Source organism: Arachis hypogaea, chromosome 20 (genome assembly GCF_003086295.3).
Source record: "Arachis hypogaea cultivar Tifrunner chromosome 20, arahy.Tifrunner.gnm2.J5K5, whole genome shotgun sequence".
Taxonomy (NCBI): Eukaryota; Viridiplantae; Streptophyta; class Magnoliopsida; order Fabales; family Fabaceae; genus Arachis; species Arachis hypogaea.
In genome coordinates, this window is record NC_092055.1 from 98,631,660 (window position 1) to 98,652,543 (window position 20,884).

At 39.3% G+C, this 20,884-nt stretch overlaps 2 protein-coding genes across 2 annotated transcripts; one reads left to right on the forward strand and one right to left on the reverse strand.

Annotated features, from left to right (window-relative positions):
* The first annotated feature begins 8,493 nt into the window (after window positions 1-8,493).
* LOC112782700 (nascent polypeptide-associated complex subunit alpha-like protein 2) lies at window positions 8,494-10,411 on the forward strand. The gene is made up of 4 exons (XM_025825220.3): window positions 8,494-8,785; window positions 8,907-9,015; window positions 9,643-9,761; window positions 9,867-10,411. The coding sequence occupies exons 1-4, from the start codon at window positions 8,681-8,683 to the stop codon at window positions 10,215-10,217; spliced, it is 684 nt and encodes a 227-aa protein (XP_025681005.1). The 5' UTR covers window positions 8,494-8,680; the 3' UTR covers window positions 10,218-10,411.
* A 316-nt stretch (window positions 10,412-10,727) lies between these two features.
* Window positions 10,728-12,312, reverse strand: LOC112782699 (peroxidase 5). The gene is made up of 4 exons (XM_025825219.3): window positions 12,047-12,312; window positions 11,744-11,935; window positions 11,493-11,658; window positions 10,728-11,364 (listed from the first exon to the last, which is right to left on the reverse strand). The coding sequence occupies exons 1-4, from the start codon at window positions 12,257-12,259 to the stop codon at window positions 10,952-10,954; spliced, it is 984 nt and encodes a 327-aa protein (XP_025681004.1). The 5' UTR covers window positions 12,260-12,312; the 3' UTR covers window positions 10,728-10,951.
* Window positions 12,313-20,884: the final 8,572 nt, after the last annotated feature.

Here is a 20,884-nt window from a genome sequence, read left to right on the forward strand (position 1 = left end):
GACATGAATTTATATTGTCTTTCATGACCCACTATCTCTCCCTATTGTTGCAATTTTTGCTCTATTGATATGCCATTTGCTTCTATTGTTTTCTCACGTACATGTTGTAGCTACCATGTAATTGAGACCCTCATTATTTGGCATTACCCTATCCATATTTTATTTGTTTTTCTATCTTTGTTTTTGGGTTACTTTTCTTCCCTTTTCTCTTCTTTCAGGATGGCCATCAAGAAGGGAAACGGAAAAACTTTTACATGGGGCGACAGACAAGTCCATCTGCACAATCTTTGGAGAAAAGTATCAGTTGTAACAGCCCGTTCACTTGCACATCTTAGCATGCACCGAGGACGGTGCAATCTTCAAGTGTGGGGAGGTTGATACCCACTTCCGTGGGTTAGTTAATTTCTTCTCAACACCAATGTTTTATTTTCCTTATTAGTTGTTGCATTTGCATGTTTGATTGCATGTTTGTTTGATTTTGTACATGTTCTTCTACCACTACTTGGTTGGAGTGATAAGTTCTTTTTCAAGACCCTTTTTATAGCATTTCACTAATTTAAATTAAAACTTTTTTTGTTAAACTTGTTTGAAGATTTTAATTTGGAACATGGTTTATAGCTAAGAACACACAACCTGTGAGATTTTGAGCTTAATTATATGGTTACATTATTTAACCATAATATTTTATTCTTGTGTGTTTCTTCTCTATAATTGCAATCTATAGTTTGTTCCATTCTATATGTCCATTGTTTAGTGTATTTGCATGCATACATATGATTGAGGCCATCATTTGTTATTAGCTCACTTATCCCAAATAGCCTACCATTCCAATTACCCTTGTTTGCCACTTTGAGCCTTTTATCCCCATTTGTTCTATATTCTACCACATCACTAGCCTTAAGCAGAAAAGTAATTAATTACCCCAATTAAATCTTTGGTTAGCTTAAGATAGAGATTGTGTATCAATTAAGTGTGGGGAACTGTGGGAACCTGGATTAATGGGAATGTGTTATGTCTCTACTTTATCTGAATATTGAGAATTTGGGTACCTACTCATGTGAAACTAGAAAAAAAAATTAAAAACATATGTGCATTGATATGTTATGTTTGCTTTCATGTTAAAAAAATGAAAAAAAAATTTACAATATAAGTAAATAAATAAATAAGGGGACAAAATTATCCCAATGCTAAGTTTAATAAAAGATCAATGCATAGGTGGTGAAATTAAATAAAAATTTGGTGCATGAGTATGTGATACAAAAGTGGGAATTATGGGTAGCTAGGCATGAATTTAGAGTTACATAGAGTGTGTGTGTGTGTGTGTTAGGTGAGAGCTTAGGTTAGTCAAAGATTTATATTATAGCTCACTTGGCCATACATATATCCTCACCATTACCTTAGCCCCATTACAACCTTGAAAAGACCTCATGATGTTTGCATTGGTATACTAAATTTTTGTTGATTGGTTAGATGAAGAACAAAGTCTAGAAAGCATGACTAGAGAAGAGTAGAGTGATTAACCCTAGACACTTGAGTGATTAGAGTGCATATACACTACCAGTGAGGGTTCAGTGCTTGATTCTATATTCCCTGCTTTCATGAGCTACCTTCTTACAAGTTTACCTGTCTTTTATTGTGTGATTTGAATTAGTGAAATCTGTTTATGCTTGTCTTGAAAAACTTATTTACTTTTAACCAAGTAGACAGAATCATCTTAGCATATAGTTGCATTCACATTCATAGGTTGCATCTCATGAGTCATACTTTCCCCCATTCATTCTTTTTGTCTCCTTGAGCTTAGCATGAGGACATGCTAATGTTTAAGTGTGGGGAGATTGATAAACCACTATTTTATGGTTTATCTTGTGCTCAATTGAGTGGTTTTATCAAGTCTTTGCACACTTATTCACACAATTTGTATGATTTTATAATTCCTTCCTAGTTTTGTTCTATAATTGAAAACTTGCTTCCTAAGCTTTTAAATTGTGTATTTTAATTCCCCTTTATACCATTCGATGCCGTGATCTGTGTGTTAAGTATTTTCAGGCTTCATGGGACAGGAATGGCTTAGAGGATGGAGAGGAAGCTTGCAAAAATGGAAGGAGCACAAGAAATAAATGAGACAACCAGCGAGGAGCGACGCGCACACATGGCTCACGCGTGCGCGTCAATCGGAGTCTGCATGGCGACAAGTGCGCGTGCCTGACGCGTACGCATGACACGCGAAGATGACCAGCGACGCGTACGCGTGACTTACACGTACGCGTGACATGCGCCACGTACAGAATTTGCAGAAAGCGCTGGGGACAATTTCTGGACTCCTTTTGGCCCAGTTCCAAACCCGAAAAACACATAATAGAAGCTGCAGAATGGAGGAAACACAAGAGACAACTCACATAACATTCGTACAAATAATTTTAGGTTTTAGATGTAGTTTTCTAGAGAGAGAGGCTCTCTCCTCTCTCTAGGTTTTAGGAATTTAGGTTTAGCTTTTCTTAATTTCAGATTTCTACTTTGCTCTTATTTAGTTTTCCTCTACTCTTATTTGTTCTAGTCCTTTAGTTTACCTATCTTCTCTTGTTGATTTAGTTATTCTCCAATTTAGTTTATGAATGCTTATGTTAGATTTGATTTTCTATTTAATGCAATTTGAGGTATTTTAGATTTATGATTGCTTTCTTCAATTTATGTTATTGATGCTTACAATTGGTTGTTTGGATTTTATTGTCTCTTATTGTTTTCCTATGTTTTTATGTTATGCCTTCCAAGTGTTTGACAAAATGCTTGGGAGGGTTTTAAGTTATATTTTTATGATTCTTGGCTCTGGTTGAGTAATTGGAGACTCTTGAGTTATCAAACTCCTTTGTTGATTGATAATTGAAAGTTGCTGGTTGATTTAGATCCCTCTAAAGCTAGTCTTTCCTTAGGAGTTGACTAGGACTTAAGGAATCAAATTGATTTGTCCACTTGACTTTCCTTCATGGTTAGAGGTTAACTAAGTGGGAGCAATGAACAATTCTCATCACAATTGACAAGGATAACTAGGATAGGACATCTAGTTCTCACATCTTGCCAAGAGCTTTTCTAGTTATTTATTTACTTTCTTGCCATTTTATTTCCTTGTTCCTTATTTCAAAAATCCAAAAAGATACTATCTCATAACCAATAGTAACATACTTCCCTGCAATTCCTTGAGAGACGACCCGAGGTTTAAATACTTCGGTTTATTTTTATTGGGTTTACTTAAGTGACAAACAAATTTTTGTATGAAAGGATCCTTTGTTGGTTTAGAAACTATACTAGCAACGAGAATTTATTGTGAATTCTTTACTAACAAAGATCCGTTCATCACGACGCAACCAAAGTTGCTAAGAAATTAGATGAAGAATGGAAAAGGAGGTAAGTGTTAAAATGGTTCCTAAAGTTATCCTCGAGTCTTATAGTGATTCCTGAAGTTAAAAATTACTCATATTCATCCCTTAAATTTCACTCCGGGACTTAGACTCATCCTTGCAGCCAATTTCATCCAGCTGACGCAACCGAAAAACTGAGTTGGACTTGTTGGTGACACCCTGTCAGCACAACAGCTAGCTAACGTGGCGACATAAACTGTTTTGATTCAATTTATTCCCTAAATTGAGGTTAAAAACCCTAATTCCCAATTGAGTCTTTTCTCCTCTCTTTTCCATCGAACCAAAGGTGACTCTCTTCTGTTGCTTCTCCTACAATATTTTCTCCATCTTTAAAAACTACACAGTTATAGCTAGCCTATTAATGATGATGATTATGAGGCCTCTCTGGACGATGAAGAAGGTTTGGTTTATTAATTTTAGTTTTGCTGAGGCTTGTGCATACAACTTTTTTCTGAATGTTCATGGTTCAGACTTCAAAGATAGTTGTTTAATTATTTTCTACAAACCTTTGATCCTTTGAATTGTTTTATTTTTTTGAGCTATATGTATTTTCTTTTTCATTGAGTATTTTATGATGCATGAAGCTTGTTCATTGAATTATGAATTTCGTTACACATACCATGAAAAAAGAAGATTGCTTTTTGTTTGTTGATATATGGTATTTGTTTCGATTCCCTTATTTATGGGACCTATTTCATGGTTCTTCTGAGTGTATTGATTTGTGAATGGGATTTATGTTAAGTACTTCCTTACTGGACCTGTGTTGTTGCAGGTTATATGCAAAAAAAAAAAAAAAGCAATCTAAGGGCATCAAAAGGAAAACTCGGCAAGCAAAAGCACTTGAGGCTAGGAAGGCTCCAAGAACATTCCTTGAGCTTATACACGAGATGATTATGAAGAAATCCTTAATTTATTATTATTATTTTATTTTATTTTGTGACTTTTTCTTCTGTCACAATTTCTTCATTGGCCTTCAATTAACTCCATCTTCCTATGAATGCAGGCAAACTTAGAATCATTGCCTCCACATGTTCCTTCTTATTTCAGAGGAGCAGTTGGACCTCCAAGTTCAACTTTCCATCGCCACTTCTGTACTGTTTGTGATTTCTCAGCTAGTTATACATACGTGAGATGTGGTATGCGCTTCTGTTCTTATAGATGTCAAAATGTGCACAATGATACTCGTTGTTTGAAGTTTGTAGCTTGATAGATGTGACTTCTTGAACAAGATGTTATTGTTGACTGTAATTGCAATATTGTAATATATCATTATTACTATGAAGAAACATGTCTTTTTCTCTACTTACCACCTCTTTGACATGAAAAGAAGAGAGATCTTGAAATGTTTTGGGCTATTAATTAAGTAGTATTCAGTAATTCGGTTAACCATATATCTGACCCCTTGTGTTGTGTTGTTTCAAAAACCATAACCGTGTGGTTTTTGAAGATGGAAAAGACATTGTAGGAGAAGCAACAGAAGAAAGTCACCTCTGGTGCGATGGAAAAGAGAGGAGAAGAGACTCAATTGGGGATTAAGGTTTTTAACCTCAATTTAGGGACCAAATTGAATCAAAACAGTTTATGTCGCCACGTTAGCTAGCTGTTGTGCTGACAGCGTGTCACCAACGAGTCCAACTCAGCTTTCCGATTGCGCCAGCTGGACGAAATTGGCCGGAAGGACGAGTCTGAGTTTCGGAGTGCAACTTCAGGGATGAATATAAGTAATTTTTAATTTTAGGGATCACTATGAGGCTCGAGGGTAACTTCAGATATCACTTTGAGACTTACCTCATGAAAAAGGGAAGAGGCAAGTAAGTGAGCGGAGGAGACCCCAGTATTGACATTCCTAAGTGAGGCAGGAAAAAAAGGGTTGTTATGTGAGTAATGATAGAGAGTGAGGTTAGAGAAATTAAAGTTTGTGTGTGAGAGGTTAAAAATTTAAGATTTCACATTACTAATATATACATTAGGATATTTAAGTAATTTTATCTTTACATATATTATTCGATTAACTATAGAATAGATATCTTTTAGGGTGTGTTTGTTTGGAGGTTTTGAATGGGAAAGCACGTTCAAACTTTTTGAAAACTTCAACTTTTGGTTTGGCTATTTTTATTCTTATGAACGCAGAAGTGGTTTTATATTCAAATCACGTTTAGAGAAAGCAACCACTTTTAGCTTCCGCATTTACTAATTGGCATTCAACCATTGACTCTAAATATTTGTTTTTTCCTACTAACCTTAACTTTTATACATGTTACTGTTTTATTTATGTAATTCTTATTATTTCTCTTTATATGAGTTCTTTTTTTTTAGCCAACGAACTATAACTCAAATGACATAATTTTTTTATACTCATCTAGATGTCGTAAGTTCGAGTCTCACTCCTAAATTTAAAAAAAAAATATAAGCTCTTTTTTTCTATTATTTATTATTTTTATTTTTTGTTAATTTTTTTAGTTTAATATTATACACTTTTATAATTGTGGTTCTTGTGTATTATATTTATTATTATCTTTTTATAATACGATTAATTGATCTCATTAAATAAAATAAGTTAAACAAAAAAATTAACTAATAATAATAATAATAATAATAATAATAATAATAATAATAAATTATAGCGTATTAAAAAAATACTAAAGGTATTTAAAAAATACTATAAAAAATATATAAAAAATATAAAAAAATTAAAATACTAAAAAATAGCATTATAATTTAATGTCATGATTTTTTAGTAATTATATATCTTAAAATAATTTTAATTAATATTATTTAAATAATATTTATTTTATCAAAATCAATGTTAATATAGAATTCAAACACTAATCCAAAGGCACATTTATTTTTTTAGCCTAAATTCTGTCCCGTTTACTAAATCGGTATCATTTTCTTGCTTTCACATGAAAAATTGAGACCCTATATCTATCTATTTCTGACAAGTAAATTCTTGCGAATGCTTACTAAAATTGAATCCAACACAATTATGTTTAGAGTAAAAAAAATTAGTTCGATTCCTAAGAACACAATTCCATTTGTTTTAAACATTACTCTCGTCTACTCAACTTCAATCCAGACACAGCGATCAGGTCTTCGAATCTCCTAGCATCCAACGAATACTAATTGAAGAAAACATGTGAAGAATGGTATTAATTATTTTTCGAGTATTTACTCATTTTAGTCCTTAAAAAATTTTGGATAAGACATTTTAGTTTTCAACTAAAATTAATTATTCGATCGGTTTTTAACAATTAACCCCGTCAATTATTTAAATTTTTTGCTCTGTCAACTCTAATAGAAGATAAAATAGTTTCTAACAACTCTATCAAAGGACAAAAAAGTCCCTGACCCCCTCTATTTGGAAACGACACCATTCTCTCCCAATTCTATCATATCTCGCTAACCTTAACATTCATACTCTCATTCTTTACCTTCACAATCTTTTTCTCCATCTTTTTCTTCTTTCTCTTCAACTCCAAAATCAAGCCATGGTGTAACTGGCACGCATGTTGCACCTACTTCAACATCTCATGGATCACACACTTTCCAAATCTCTGTGACTGATACACCACCCACATCCTCTGCACTTCACTCACCAAAAGCATCCACCTCCACGTCCTTGATAACAAAATCACCTCCAACCCTGACAACGTCCACCACATCCTCAAGACCAAGTTTCACAACTACCCCAAAGGCAAACATTTCTCCACTCTCGAGCTAGCAATATAGATTGTTGGACATTAGGATATCATGAGAAGATTCTCCTTCGACATCATATGCAAATTCTCATTTGGAATGGACCCCGAGTACTTTATTCCTTCTCTCCTAAAGTCTAAGCTGGCAGACAGCTTTGACCTCACATCTAAGCTATCAGTACAACGAGCAATGTCGCTATCGCCACTCATATGGAAATTGAAGCGATTATTGAACATTGGTTCGGAAAAGAAGCTAAAGGAAGTAATCTGAGTGGTGGACAATATGGTCATAGAGATGATAGGGTAGAGGAGGAGGGAGATGACAACGACGACGACAGATTTTAACAAATTAGACTTGCTATCTAGATTCATGGGATCTATCAAAGACGACAAGTACTTGAGAGACATAGTCATCAGTTTTCTAAGTATGAATTGGTTGAGAACTAGTTGAGAAATTTTCTTCTTGTAAACATTAAAATTGCAGAGTGTGCATTATGTAGTTTGAAGTTGCAGTATTAGACTGTTAGGATTATATGAGATATGATGAAAATTTGGAGAGAACAGTATCATTTCCGAACAAAGGGGTCAGAGACTATTTTGTTCCCTATTAGAGTTGTTAGGGACTATTTCGTCCTCTGTTAGAGTTGACAGAACAAAAGACCTAAGTAATTAATAAAAGACTAAAGTATTATTTTTGTCCCCAACGTTTGGGGTAAATCCTATTTGTGTCCCTAACGTTTAAATCGTCCTATTTGTATCCTTAACGTTTATAAAAGTGATTCAATGTTATCCTACTATCAATTATACTAACAAATCATATTATATTTTTCAATTATTCTCACTTGGATGTATTCATTCTCAATTAGGTCTCACTTGGATGTGTTCGATTTTAATATTATACCCACTATTTGTGTTTAGATTCAAATATGTCCCTAGAAAAGTGAATTATGTAAATGTTGTAAGAATTAGTTTCAACATTTGATGAGCTATTTTTCGGAGTAGATCATCGATTCTATCTCAGACATTTATATTCTAACTTCAAGAAGAGATTTTTAAAACTCAAACTAAAGCGTTCATGATGTGTAATTGATGGCAGGATAACATTGAATCACTTTTACAAACGTTAGGGATACAAATAGAACGATTTAAACGTTAGGGACACAAATAGAATTTACCACAAACGTTAGGGACAAAAACGATACTTTACTCTTAATAAAATTAATTGTTAAAGACCAATTAAATAATTAATTTTAATTAAAAACTAAATTGTCTAATCCAAAATTCTTTAGAAACCAAAATAAGTAAATACTCTTTTTCTTGTTTGTAATTACTAATTAGTCCGAGAGGTGAACAATAATGTTTAAGGGAAAGAATAAAGGGATGGAGTAGGGTGGTAAAAAATGGGCCCAAATAAGGGCCCAATAAAGTTTGGAAACCCTTGGTAGTTGTTACTGAGGGAGAGGATTGCATAGGAAAAGGCAGAAGCGTTGTTATCCCCTGTCTATCCATTTCATCCATTTCTTAAACTCAGCTCTCAGCTCAGTGTTGTGTTGAGCTCCGCCGCTAGCTGCCATGTCTCCAGGTCCCGTCGTTGATGCGCCCGCCGCTGACACCACCGCCGACCAACAACTCCCTCCTGTCGATGACGCTACCAACAAGAAAAAGCCTCATCCCCAGGTTCTGCCTATTTTGCCTTCTCTCTCTTTGTCTATTCGATTAAATTCTTCTTCTTCTTCTTCCGTTTTGTTTCGATTGGTTTCTTATGTATTTATGTGATCTATTTTTTTTTTCTGCTCAGGAAGAAGACGAAGCTCCTGTTGTTGAGGACGTCAAGGACGACGAGGAAGACGCCGATGACGACGACGATGACGACGACGACGATGATGACAAGGAAGACGGTGCTCAAGGTTCTCTTCTTTGTGTTTATTTGTTTTAAATCTACATATGGTTAGCGTATTCATTCTATTATTTTTTTAAATTATTTTCACCCTAATTATTTTATATCCTATTGAATTTCGATCCACCTGTTTCTAGCGTAGTATACATAAAGTTCTAAAGGAAGCTTGATAGCAGTTTAATTTGATGTTGTTCTGAATTCATTGGCGTTCATGACCTCACATGCTCTAGTTGGATATATGAACTAGATTATATTGTTGCTGGAGCTGAGAGTTGCTATACAATACTCATTTATATGAATGCCTTTGTCGGAATTGTGTAATCTTTGAGCTCTGCTGTTGTAGGGTTCTTTCGAATAATTATGTGTCATTTTGCTCTCTGTATCTGTTATTTGCGTTATGATTCTTCTCTATGTCTTTCAATAAAGCTAACTGATCTTGAGTGACATTATTATCTATTACTTGGTCGCGAAATTACTTATGACATTAATGGCCTTACATATAGAGAACACAATGAATGTGTTCTACTTATTATTATATGCCTGCAATTCAACACCATATATGCATTGATGCACTTGTGTTGAATTTTAATCCTTTTCCTAAATATCTATTATTATGTTTTGTTGGGCTGAGATGCAGGCGGTGCCGAGGGTTCAAAGCAGAGCAGAAGTGAGAAGAAGAGTCGAAAGGCAATGTTGAAGCTCGGGCTGAAGCCTGTAACTGGTGTTAGTCGTGTCACAATCAAGAGAACAAAAAATGTGAGTCATGAGTGTGTAAGCCGCAAGCGTACCTCTGCATACTGTTATTGTTTTTCTTGTGTATATGAAACATCGATGGCTTCTAACAATCTCTTTATATCTCAGATTCTCTTTTTCATCTCAAAGCCTGATGTCTTCAAGAGTCCAAACTCCGAGACCTATGTCATATTTGGAGAGGCCAAAATAGAGGACCTGAGCTCTCAGCTGCAGAACCAAGCTGCTCAGCAGTTCAGGGTTCCAGATATGGCATCTGTTATGGCAAAACAAGATCAAGCTGCTGCAGCTGCAGGAGCACAGGCTGAAGAAGAAGAGGAGGAGGTTGATGAGACCGGCGTGGAGCCCCATGACATTGATTTGGTCATGACACAGGCAGGAGTGTCAAGGAGCAAGGCCGTCAAGGCTCTCAAGACTCACGATGGTGACATTGTTGGTGCCATCATGGAGCTCACTACCTAATAGTCTTTATATTCTATTGTGCATTTGATTTCTGTCTCTCGGGATGATTTTGGAACTAGTGCCATCCTTAAGTTACTCTAGTTAAACTTTTTGCCATTTATTTTGGTTTACATTATAATTTTGTTGCTGTCCTTAAAATTTATGGGGGGCCATAATGGTCAGCCATATTATTTAGCTGTTTTTTCCTCTCAAAATTGCCTTCTGTGAGCTCAATTTGTGTGCTAGTCTGCTAAATGGGATTATAGTTATGGTTGTCTCGGTTTCTGAGCTTCATTATTAATATAATAGCCTAATAGGAATTCTTTGCTGTGTGAGATTGATGGTGGGATTGAATTATTCGAAAGAACTTGGATCAATTTTGAAATCTATGATGTTTTGCATCTAAACTAAATATCATTAATTCTTGAATTTAGTCGTTAGTTAAAACGTCCAATTATTAGGTTTCTAGAATGTCTAAACTTGGAGAAAAATATATTGGGTTGTTGATGCGACACACTTTGATTCGATGGCTTTTGATAAAGTGAGTAGAGTTTTTTACTTGTTGCAGGTAACAAACTGTCAATTTCAATACAAGGACTAAGATTCACCGACAGATGATTTCATAATTTCATTCGTTTAAAAAGAAAAAAAAAAAAAAAAGCAAAGCTAAGTTGCTTGCTTTGTAAACTACCAGATGAAACACGCCATATAGCAGCAACTTCAACCTCAGTCCTCCTTGACTTACACCCCCATTGCTAGCTATTGATCACTCTGCAATTTTCTCTTATCTCTCCATCATCACCCGTTAAGACACCAATTTGACCCATCTTCACCATCGCATCTGCAAACTTGTTTGCCCATGTGTATCGATCCCTTGCATGCTGATACACTTGGCTAGCAGTCTCAGTGTCAGTCAAGAGAGTCTGGTCAGATATGAACAGACCTCGGTTCGCCAAAATACCATTATAGTACCCTACATCCGCAACGCCGGGACTTGAAGGGTCCATTGGAACCACAATGTTTTGGTTTGTGTTCCCTTGTGGACATCTCCTCTTCAAGAACATCGCATATGAGGGATCCAAACTTGGATCCTGAAGTGAAGTACTACTGAAATTGTATAGCCTGCTGTTAAAAGCAAGACAATGAGAGCGTCCAATGGTGTGTGCTCCTGCATATGCAAAAATTAAGCCAAAAGCATATTAGATATAAGATCTTTCATGCGCCTCTATCTAATAGCTTAAGTTTTGGAAACAAGATAAAACTTGACTTATTTATCTTGAAGCTCTCAATTAATACCTGAAAGGGTGACCATTTCTTCTTGTGTTAAGCCCTTCTTCGAAAAGAGCTGAGTGAGTTGGTTAACATTGAAAGTTGGAGGAGGCAAGTCCGTTCTTGTGTCTGAAGCTAGTGAGATTCTACCATCTCTTCTTCCAGCTGGAACATCATAACCAACTCCTCCAACCTGCATGAGTCCAAGGATAAATCATTTTGATTTATTGAAAATATAAGGTTTGTATGCAGAGGGTGGGAAGAGCAGACAAACTTACTAACTCAATGCTGTCCCTCGCTGCGAATGCTACTATGTCTGCGCAGGAAACAACTCCTTTGCACACAGCTTCAATCCTAGCCTTGGCACTGTCTATGACATCAAACCCTCTGAGACTCGGATTATTCGCCGGAGAGTCTTTCTCTGCTGTGTTCGAGGGAGTAGAATCAAGAAGAACTGATCCATCACATCCCTACAAATTAACAATATGTTAACTAATCTTTAGGTTACAAAAATTTGACTAATAATTAAAGGTCATGATCATATATATAAATGTAATAAATGGTTTAATATATTGACTTACTCTAACGAAGCAATCATGAAAATGCATTCTAACAAGGCCAGCAGCAAGTCCAGGATCTCTATTATAAGCTTTCCTGACTTCATCTTTTACAATGAACTCAGCCATGCCACATGAATAGCTGTAATACCCAACTTGAAGTTCAGAATGAACATGTTGACTCAACAAGTATATGGCAAAAACTATAACCATGCTATTCAGTTTTTTTGGACTCATTTTCTCTACAATATTTATTATTGTCTTTCTAATGATTTCTGATTAACATTATGAAATAATCATGGCCTATTTATACTAATAAAGGCAATGATTGATGAGATTATTTTGCAGCTAAGTGCCATGTGATAAGGCATTTGGCTGTAACGTCATTTTTATTTGGTCAAGGTTAAAGAATATAAGTGATTGAGGGGCAATAGACAAAGGACAAGGGAAAATGGTTAGATCACACTATTATTGTAGTGGTATCATAAATCCACTTGAGATTTCACAATATGCTATGTTGAACAATTACGCGCTTGAGTCAATTTTAGTTGACTTGAGTGCACGAAAATCCAAATTAGTTGTTAAAGTTGAATGCGTTAGTGAATATAATAGACTAATAAAACTTTGTTAGATGATGCAACTCATGAAGGTTTTGTGCTATATTTATTATTAGAATAAATTAGTTAGATTCCCCAAAAGAAGGAAGGGCATGCATTAGGGAAATACATTTTTAGAATAAGCTAAGCAATTCATATATATTAGATAAACGGAAGTATCACATTCTAAACTACTTTTATGTTCAAAACCAGTGTTAATCATGAATTAATTACTGTTTTCTAGTGGGATTAGGTGTGGTATTGATAGTGACGGAGCAATGATCTAAGATTCTTAGACGAAACCTAAACCTTGAAGGTCTGTCTGCTGTTTGGAATAACGCATGTAGATGGCATGCTTCATTCCTTATTTGTTGTTTTTTTTTTAAATGAAAATAAGTGAATAATGACTCGGTATTTAAAAGAATGGAGCAGTTATTACAATAATAATTTCAACAAGATAAAATTCCCATAACGCAAGATTAAAAGTTAACAAATATTTTCACATGAAAAGGCGTACTGCGTACTGGCTAGAACCCAGAAAAAGAAAAAGTTGCTGCCCTAGATTTTTCCAAAGAAAAAAACTTACTTTTACTAATTATTATTATTATTTTTCTTGTTAAATTATCTGGTCTTGCCACATTAGTATTCTTTTCTTGTATATATCCTCATAATTCGTGTCTGCCATACTTTTCGTATATCAATTTAGCTATCTCTTCATCGTTAGTGCTAATTCAACCAAGATTAACTCCACCATTATCATGAAAGACTAACATCTTCGTTGCGATTAATTTAACATTATCTTCGAAGCCACTAATAACCTGTAACTTTTCACAGTAATGTGTTCTGACTCACTATTAGTGTAACCACTAAGACGATGCATGTAATGGGAGAGATCACAAGAGCTCAACCCTCTATTGGAACATCCACTATTAACTCCACTCCAGAATATCTATACGTATATTACTATACTCAATTATACTTACTGGATGGATCTTTCACTTGTATGAATCATAGGTGACTAATATAAGTGACTTTTTTTTTAGCCGGAAGGAAAAATTAAATGTTGACAAAACCAATATATGATTTATCAATTTATCTTTATTTAAAATACATTTTTATTTGGATGTGCTTGTTATGTATATAATTAATTAAATGGTGAAAACTCTATGATGATATTTTTATATAAAGATGACATTGTCAATTATTAAATGGTTTGATATGTTTAACTGAATATATTTGACTAAACCTATATGATGCATGGACACGACACAGACAAGGCACGGACACGACATGATACGGAACATGCCGACACACGAATTTTAAAATCTTATAAAATACGGATGGAGACACGCATACATATAAAATATAAAATATTTTTTAGATAAATCGTAATAATATTTTGATATTTTATTGATATTAAAATATATATTTTAAGTTTTTAATTATTTTTAATGTCTTATTAAATTATATCAAGTATTTAAAATAATTTTTGTTTTAATAAATAATAATATATATTATATCTAAAATTATTTCGAGAATATATATTAAGAATAATACTGGACGCGCTGGCACGTGATGGTATTTAGGTGTCAAGCATGTCCAGAAATTTTTTTTTATTTTTTATTAAGACACAGTTGAATATAACAGATACGTGTATCGAATAAGTGTCGATAAATATCGTGTTTGAAATGTGTCCGACATACAAACATAACAAAGTATCCGTTACTTCATAGTACTAAACCATTTAGCAATTTATAATGCCATTTTTCTGTGAAGATTTATCATGCTAGTATTCTCCTAATTAAATAACATACTGTACGAGATGTTTCTGGTACGGGTTGAAGGGTGGATCGAGAACCTGCGAACAAGGCTGAAGCCGGGTTGCTTAACTGGAGCAATGGGAGGAGGTACCTGCAAAGACACTCCGACGTTCAAGTCAGAATGGATCTAAGAGGTGTAAGGTATGAGGAATGAATGAATACCTGAGGGACTTGGGTCCTCAATTTATAGGTGTTGGTGAGCATCTTATCTTATCTTATCTTATCTGGCTAAGATAAGGGAGATGTTTGAATTCGAAAGTCGGTTAGGAGTTCCGAAGGGCTGGTTTTGGGCCTTTCAGGAGAGAGAGGCGGGTCGGATCCGAGGTGCCGGGTTCGGGCCCAACCTCGGGTCCGGGATCCATGGGTTGGATCCGTAACAGTTGCCACCGCAGCGGGAGAGCGAGCGAGGTCGGTCTGTCGCTAGGAGATATTACTTCTACCGTGGGCTAGGCTCCTGGCCTTTTCTTGAGAAGTCGTTTGGTTCTTTTGAGAAGAGGTCGGCGCCTCGGTTTCGTTCCGTGGAAGATTCATCTGACCGTTTTGGTCTGTCATGACTCTTCCGTGTCTGCTGCGCCCGTTGCGTTCTTCGAGGCGCGATTTATTAGTTTCTCTTTCCAAGGGGGCATTTATTGCGAGGGGACGTTTTCCTCTATTGCCCTTATGTTTCCTTTTCTTTTCGGGGGTATTTGTGTTATTTTCCTTTTTTCGAAACCATTTTGGTTTTCTTCCTTCAGTTCCCTCTTCGTTTCTTTTTTCCTTTAGTTCCCTCTTCATTTCTCTATTTGCTTTTCTTCTCCGAAGAGCTTTTTCTTCTTTTTCCTTTCGCATTCTGTGGTTTCGGTTGATCTTCTGCCATGGTGTTTTCTCCTCCGGTTTATTTTCTTGCGTTTATCAGGTTGGTGTTCTTCTGCTTCTTTTTGTTTCCTCTTTGTGATTTGTGCTTTATCTTCCTTTGTATTTTATTTTGTCTCTGCTTAGTGTAGATTAGAATCATTTTTTTGGTGTATGATGGCATTGCATTGTGGTAGATAGTTCTTGTTGGGGTAGTGGGTTTTGTAAGGGGGGCGAGTGCCGCCGTATAATTGGTGGTGTTTAGTGGTGTCTGTTTGGTTTGATCCACCATTTTTCGCCGCGGGGTTTGGCTGACGGTGGTGTTCGTCGCTATTTTAGGTATGGCTCGTCGAAGGACTGAGGGTGTGAGGGCTCCGGTGCCCCCGGCGGGGGGTGTCCCCGATCTTTTCTCTTGGGTCACTAGTGACGTGTGGGGGACGCCGTCGCGGATGACGGAGGAGGACCTCCAGCGGCTCCGTGATCAGGGAGCTGTTTGTGGGGGTGGCGATGCCGAACGCCATTACGAGCTTTTCCTTCCTGGGGTTGACGAGAGGGTTTGCTATACCAATCTCGATTCCCCGAGTGTGCCGGATTGGATGTGGGTCTACGAGGCGATGTTTACCCGGCTTGGCGTTCGGCTTCCCTTTTCTCCATTTGTTCAGCAGTTGTTGAATCGGTGCTCCGTGGCGCCGTCCCAGCTACATCCGAATAGCTGGGCGGCGATATGGTCTTTCGAGCTTGTTTGCGAGTTTTTGGAGCTTCCTGCTTCGGTGAACGTTTTTCTTTTCCTCTTCTTGTGTACCCTTCCGACCAAAGAGGGGAAGCATAAGAAGGGGTATGTGTCTTTTAGAGCTCAGCCTCATCGTCGGGTCTTCGGTTTGTATGAAGATTCCTTTCATGGTTTTAAGAGTGGATATTTTAAGGTCCGTCCCGCAAGAGGGCATCATCCTTTTTGGTTGACTTTGGAGGGTGAGCAGCGGTTTCCCACCTATTGGAATTTTATGGCGGGGCCGTCGGTTTTTACTCGGGTTACATAAGAGTTCCTGTCTTCGGAGGAACGGGATGTCGCTCTTGTATTGTGGCAATTGTTTGGGGATCGCCCCCTTAATCCTCGGGATGTGATGGGAGATCCGGTTGCTTGTCGGTCATACGTTGGTGTGTGTCTGTCCTCTTCTTTGTTTTTATGTTTTGTTTTTCCGTTTTTTTAACTTGGGGTTTTTTGTTTTCTTTCAGTTGAGATGGCTGATGGTTTGACTTCCTTGGCACGGCTGAAGGCGGCGATGGGCCGGGAGGAGGGGTCGTCGTCTCCGGCTACTCCTGTTTCCAATCCTGCCGTGGGGTCTCAGGCTGCATCTCAAGAGGTAGTTTCTTCGGGTGTGCGGACTGATGCTCAGATTTCTCCCGGTCCTGCAAACTCCCCTGAGGTCGTCGTGGTGACGGCTGCTGAGGCTTCTCGAAAGAGAAAGAGGCATGAGGAGCCGAGCAGCGAGACTTTTGAGGATGAGGGTCTTGTGCCTAGTGTGATGAATCGACGTTTCGATGCCCCGGGTTTTATTGATCAACACTTGATGCCTGGTACGGAGCCGTTTTTTGATGGGTGCGATGTTTCGTTCCAGGCCAAGTCGGTGTATCGTGCCCTCCTTCGGTCTGCTGTCGTTGTTTGGAAGGCTGAGCCCGTGATGGCTCAAGTCGGTTTGTTGGATAAGAAACTCCGTCATTCTCAGGCTGAGATGGTTAAGCTGAAGGAGAAGTTTGAGGCTGCCGAGATCGCGAGGGAGAAGGCGGTGAACTCTTCTGAGGAAGCCGGGGCAGAGATTCTTCGGCTCTCTGAGGTTGAGACTTCACTTCTTTCTCAACTGGGTGAGGAGCGGAAAAAGGCTTCTGATGCGGGTTCCCAGGCTGCTGCGCTTCTTGGTGAGTTGGAGGCTCTGAAGGCCGAGGTTGCTGCCTTGAAGAGGGAAAAAACGGAGTTGTTGGCTGATGCTAAGGATGCGATTGCTGCTACTGAGGAGACGATGAAGGCACAGGCCCTGGTGTTGGCTCCGGGTGTGGATGTGTCTATGATGGGAGCTTTCAAGACCGTTCGGGATGGCCAGATAGTCGATCTCGAGTAGCTTTTATCTCTTGTAATTTTGCTCTTTGCTTTTAGACTTGGTTTGTTTTTTGGATATTTTGGTTTGGCCGTGGGCCGTGTAACCGTGACTTCGTAACTCCGGATTTCGTTAAATGACTTTTTTGGCCGTTTGGGCCTTTTTGTATATTCCGTTTAAGACTGTTCTGTTTTTGGTTTATTTCATTCCCTGTTTGGGATGAGCGGACCGTCGTGTGGTCGTATTTTCGTGGATATCCATGTGTTGGGCCTGGGGGGTGATCGGTCCCCCAGTCGTGGCCGTAATTTTGTTCTGTATTTGGGACATCTTAAAATTGAAGAATCTAGGGATAGCTTTTTAATGGAATTTTATTGATGGGTGAGCCTCGTTAAAACCATCCGTCTTTGGGGGGAAAGAGTACCCGGGATTGATACTTAAGCAAATTTAAGAGTTGTAAAATGGGAAGATACATAAACAAATAAAAAGGGGTGACCTAGTTAGGTCGGCCTAAGTGTAGTATCGCCGTAAGTTTGCGGCGTTCCAGGTCCTTGGGACTTCGTCGCCGTTAAGCCGTTCGAGTTTATATGCTCCTTTTCCGATTACCGCCTTGATTTTGTATGATCCTTCCCAGTTAGGGGTGAGTTTCCCTTCTCCTGGGGTCGGGGGACCGATGTCGTTTCGTTGTAGGACGAGATCGTCGGTTGTGAATTCTCGTCGGATGACGCCATGGTTGTATCTTAAGCTGATTCTCTGTTTTAGGGCTAGCTCTTTGATATGAGCTATGGTTCTTTCCTCGTCAATGAGGTCTCGTTCTGCTTCCTCGTCGTTACTGCCGACCATTTTTCTGGGGCTTGGGTCTCTGATTTCTACCGGGATGACCGCTTCTACACCGTATGTTAATCGGAAGGGTGTTTCTCATGTGGTCGTTTGCGGTGTGGTTCGGTATGACCATAGGACCGATCCGAGTTCGTCGGCCCATAGTCCTTTGGCTTCGTCGAGCCGCTTTTTGAGTTTTTTGATGATTATTTTGTTTGCGGATTCCACCTGTCCGTTTGTTTGGGGGTGTTCTACCGAGCTGAAACGGTGAGATACGTGTAGTCCTTCTAAAAATTCTCTGAACTTTTTGTTAACAAATTGGGTTCCGTTGTCCGAGATAACGATCTCGGGGATCCCGAATCGGGTGATGATCTGTCGCCAGAGGAATTTTCGGCATTGGGCTGCCGTTATGGAGGCTAGGGGTTCGGCTTCGATCCATTTGGTGTAGTAGTCTATGGCGACGATGAGGTATCTGAGTTGACCGGGTGCCGTAGGGAAGGGCCTGACGAGGTCGATACCCCAGGTGCCGAACGGCCGTTCTGCCGATATGATGCTGAGCTGGTGAGGGGCTGCTTGGTGGATATTGGCGTGCCTTTGGCATTTGTCGCAGTTTTTAACTATTTGTATGGAGTCTCGAATAATTGTGGGCCAGAAGTAGCCTGCCCTGATGACCTTTTGGGCTAACGTTTTGCCTCCGACGTGGTGTCTGCAGCAGCCTTCGTGGATTTCGCGGAGTATGTATTCCGTGTCCCCGGGTTCAATACATTTGAGTAGGGGTTGCGAGAATCCGCGTTTGTATAGTTGTCCTGCGACACTGGTATAGTTGGCGGCTTCCCTTTTTATTCGCTTTCCCTCTTTGAGGTCTGGCGGCAGTGTTCCCTCGAGGAGGTACTGTAGGATAGGGTGGGTCCAAGACCCCTGGTTTGACAATGTCAGATGGGCGTTGGTTGTCGTTGACACGGAAGGTGACTTGATGACTTCCTGGATTAGTGATTTGTTACCGTGTCCAGGTTTGGTACTGGCTAGTTTGGAAAGTAGGTCTGCCCTTGCGTTTCGTTCCCTAGGAACGTGCTGTATGGTAACGTGCTCGAATCCTTCTTTTAGTTTGTTTACCTTGGCGAGGTATTGTTGGAGTAGGGGATCTCGTGTCTGGTAGCCTCCGTTAATTTGGGAGCTGACTACTTGGGAATCGGTATTTACCTCTAGGACTTTTGCTCCGACTTCCCGGGCTAGGGCTAGGCCTGCTAAGAGGGCCTCGTATTCTGCCTGGTTGTTTGAGACCGGGAATTCGTATCGTACTGACTATTCGATCATGACTCCGTTTTGGCTTTCGAGAATGACTCCGGCGCCTCCGGAAGTGATGTTCGAGGAGCCGTCAACGTGTAGCTTCCATGATTCAGGGGTGGAGTCTCCTGGTGTCATTTCGGCGATAAAGTCGGCCATGGCTTGTGCTTTGATCGCGTATCGGGGTTCGAACCTGATATCGAACTGGGATAGTTCGATGGACCATGCTAGCATTCTGCCTGCTAGGTCGGGTTTTTGTAGTACATGCTTAACCGCTTGGTCGGTTCGGACCGTCACGGAATGGGCCTGGAAGTATTGTCGTAGGCACCGGGAGGCTGTAAGGAGTGCGAAGGCTAGTTTTTCTAAGCGTGAGTAGCGAGCTTCCGCATCCTGTAAGACTCTGCTTATGAAGTATACGGGTTTTTGTTCTTTTTTCTCGTTTTCCCGGATGAGTGCTGCTGCGAGTGCCTCCTCCGTTATGGAGGGGTATAGGTAGAGTGTTTCCCCTGTTTGGGGTTTGGTGAGGATTGGTGGTTCCGCTAAGACTCTCTTGAAATGTTGGAATGCTTTTTCGCATTCCGTCTCCCACTTGAAAGGGGCTCCTTTTTTCATTAATTTGAAGAAGGGGATCGCCTTTTGGGCCGATGCTCCGAGAAAGCGTGATAACGCCATCAATCGGCCGGTGAGCTTTTGGATGTCTTTAAGGTTTTTTGGGCTCGTCATTTCGAGGACGGCGCGACATTTCTTCGGGTTTGCTTCAACTCCGCGTTGCGTGATCATAAAGCTGAGGAACTTTCCTGCCTCCATCCCGAAGGCACATTTTGCCGGGTTGAGTCGCATTTGGTGCTTTCGTAGGGTGTTCATTATGACCTTGAGGTCGTCGGTGAGTTGCTCGCCGGATTCGGTCTTGACGAGCATGTCGTCTATGTAGACTTCTAGTTTGTTTCCGGATAGGTTTTGGAATATCTTGTTGACGAGTCTTTGATAGGTGGCTCCCGCGTTTTTCAGGCCGAAGGGCATCACTGTGTAGCAGTATGTCCCGTCTGGGGTGATGAATGCTGTTTTTTCTTCATCTGGACAGTGCATCGGGATCTGGTTGTAGCCGAAATATGCGTCCATGAAGCTGAGGTATCGGTGGCCGGATGCGGCATCTACTAGTCCGTCGATGTTTGGTAAGGGAAAGGCGTCCTTTGGGCAGGCTTTGTTGAGGTCCGTGTAGTCAACGCACATTCGCCATTTTCCGTTAGACTTTTTCACTAGTACAACGTTGGCCAACCATGTCGTGTAGGGGAGTTCTCTGATGAAGTTGGCTTCGAGTAGGGCTTTAACTTGCTTTTTGACCTCGGCGGCTCGGTCTGAAGACATTTTTCGTCTCCTTTGTGCCACTGGTTTAGCTTTGGGGTCCACGGCTAGCCGGTGGGACAT

Bases quoted from the DNA above. Each gene is read 5' to 3' on its own strand.
- LOC112782700 (XM_025825220.3), top strand. From the start codon at position 8,681: ATGTCTCCAGGTCCCGTCGTTGATGCGCCCGCCGCTGACACCACCGCC. The intron at 8,786-8,906 runs GTTCTGCCTATT...TTTTCTGCTCAG, and splicing joins AGAAAAAGCCTCATCCCCAG to GAAGAAGACGAAGCTCCTGT. The intron at 9,016-9,642 runs GTTCTCTTCTTT...GCTGAGATGCAG, and splicing joins CAAGGAAGACGGTGCTCAAG to GCGGTGCCGAGGGTTCAAAG.
- LOC112782699 (XM_025825219.3), bottom strand. From the start codon at position 12,259: ATGAGTCCAAAAAAACTGAATAGCATGGTTATAGTTTTTGCCATATAC. The intron at 11,936-12,046 runs GTAAGTCAATAT...GTTAATTTGTAG, and splicing joins TTCATGATTGCTTCGTTAGA to GGATGTGATGGATCAGTTCT. The intron at 11,365-11,492 runs GTATTAATTGAG...TTGCATATGCAG, and splicing joins AGAAATGGTCACCCTTTCAG to GAGCACACACCATTGGACGC.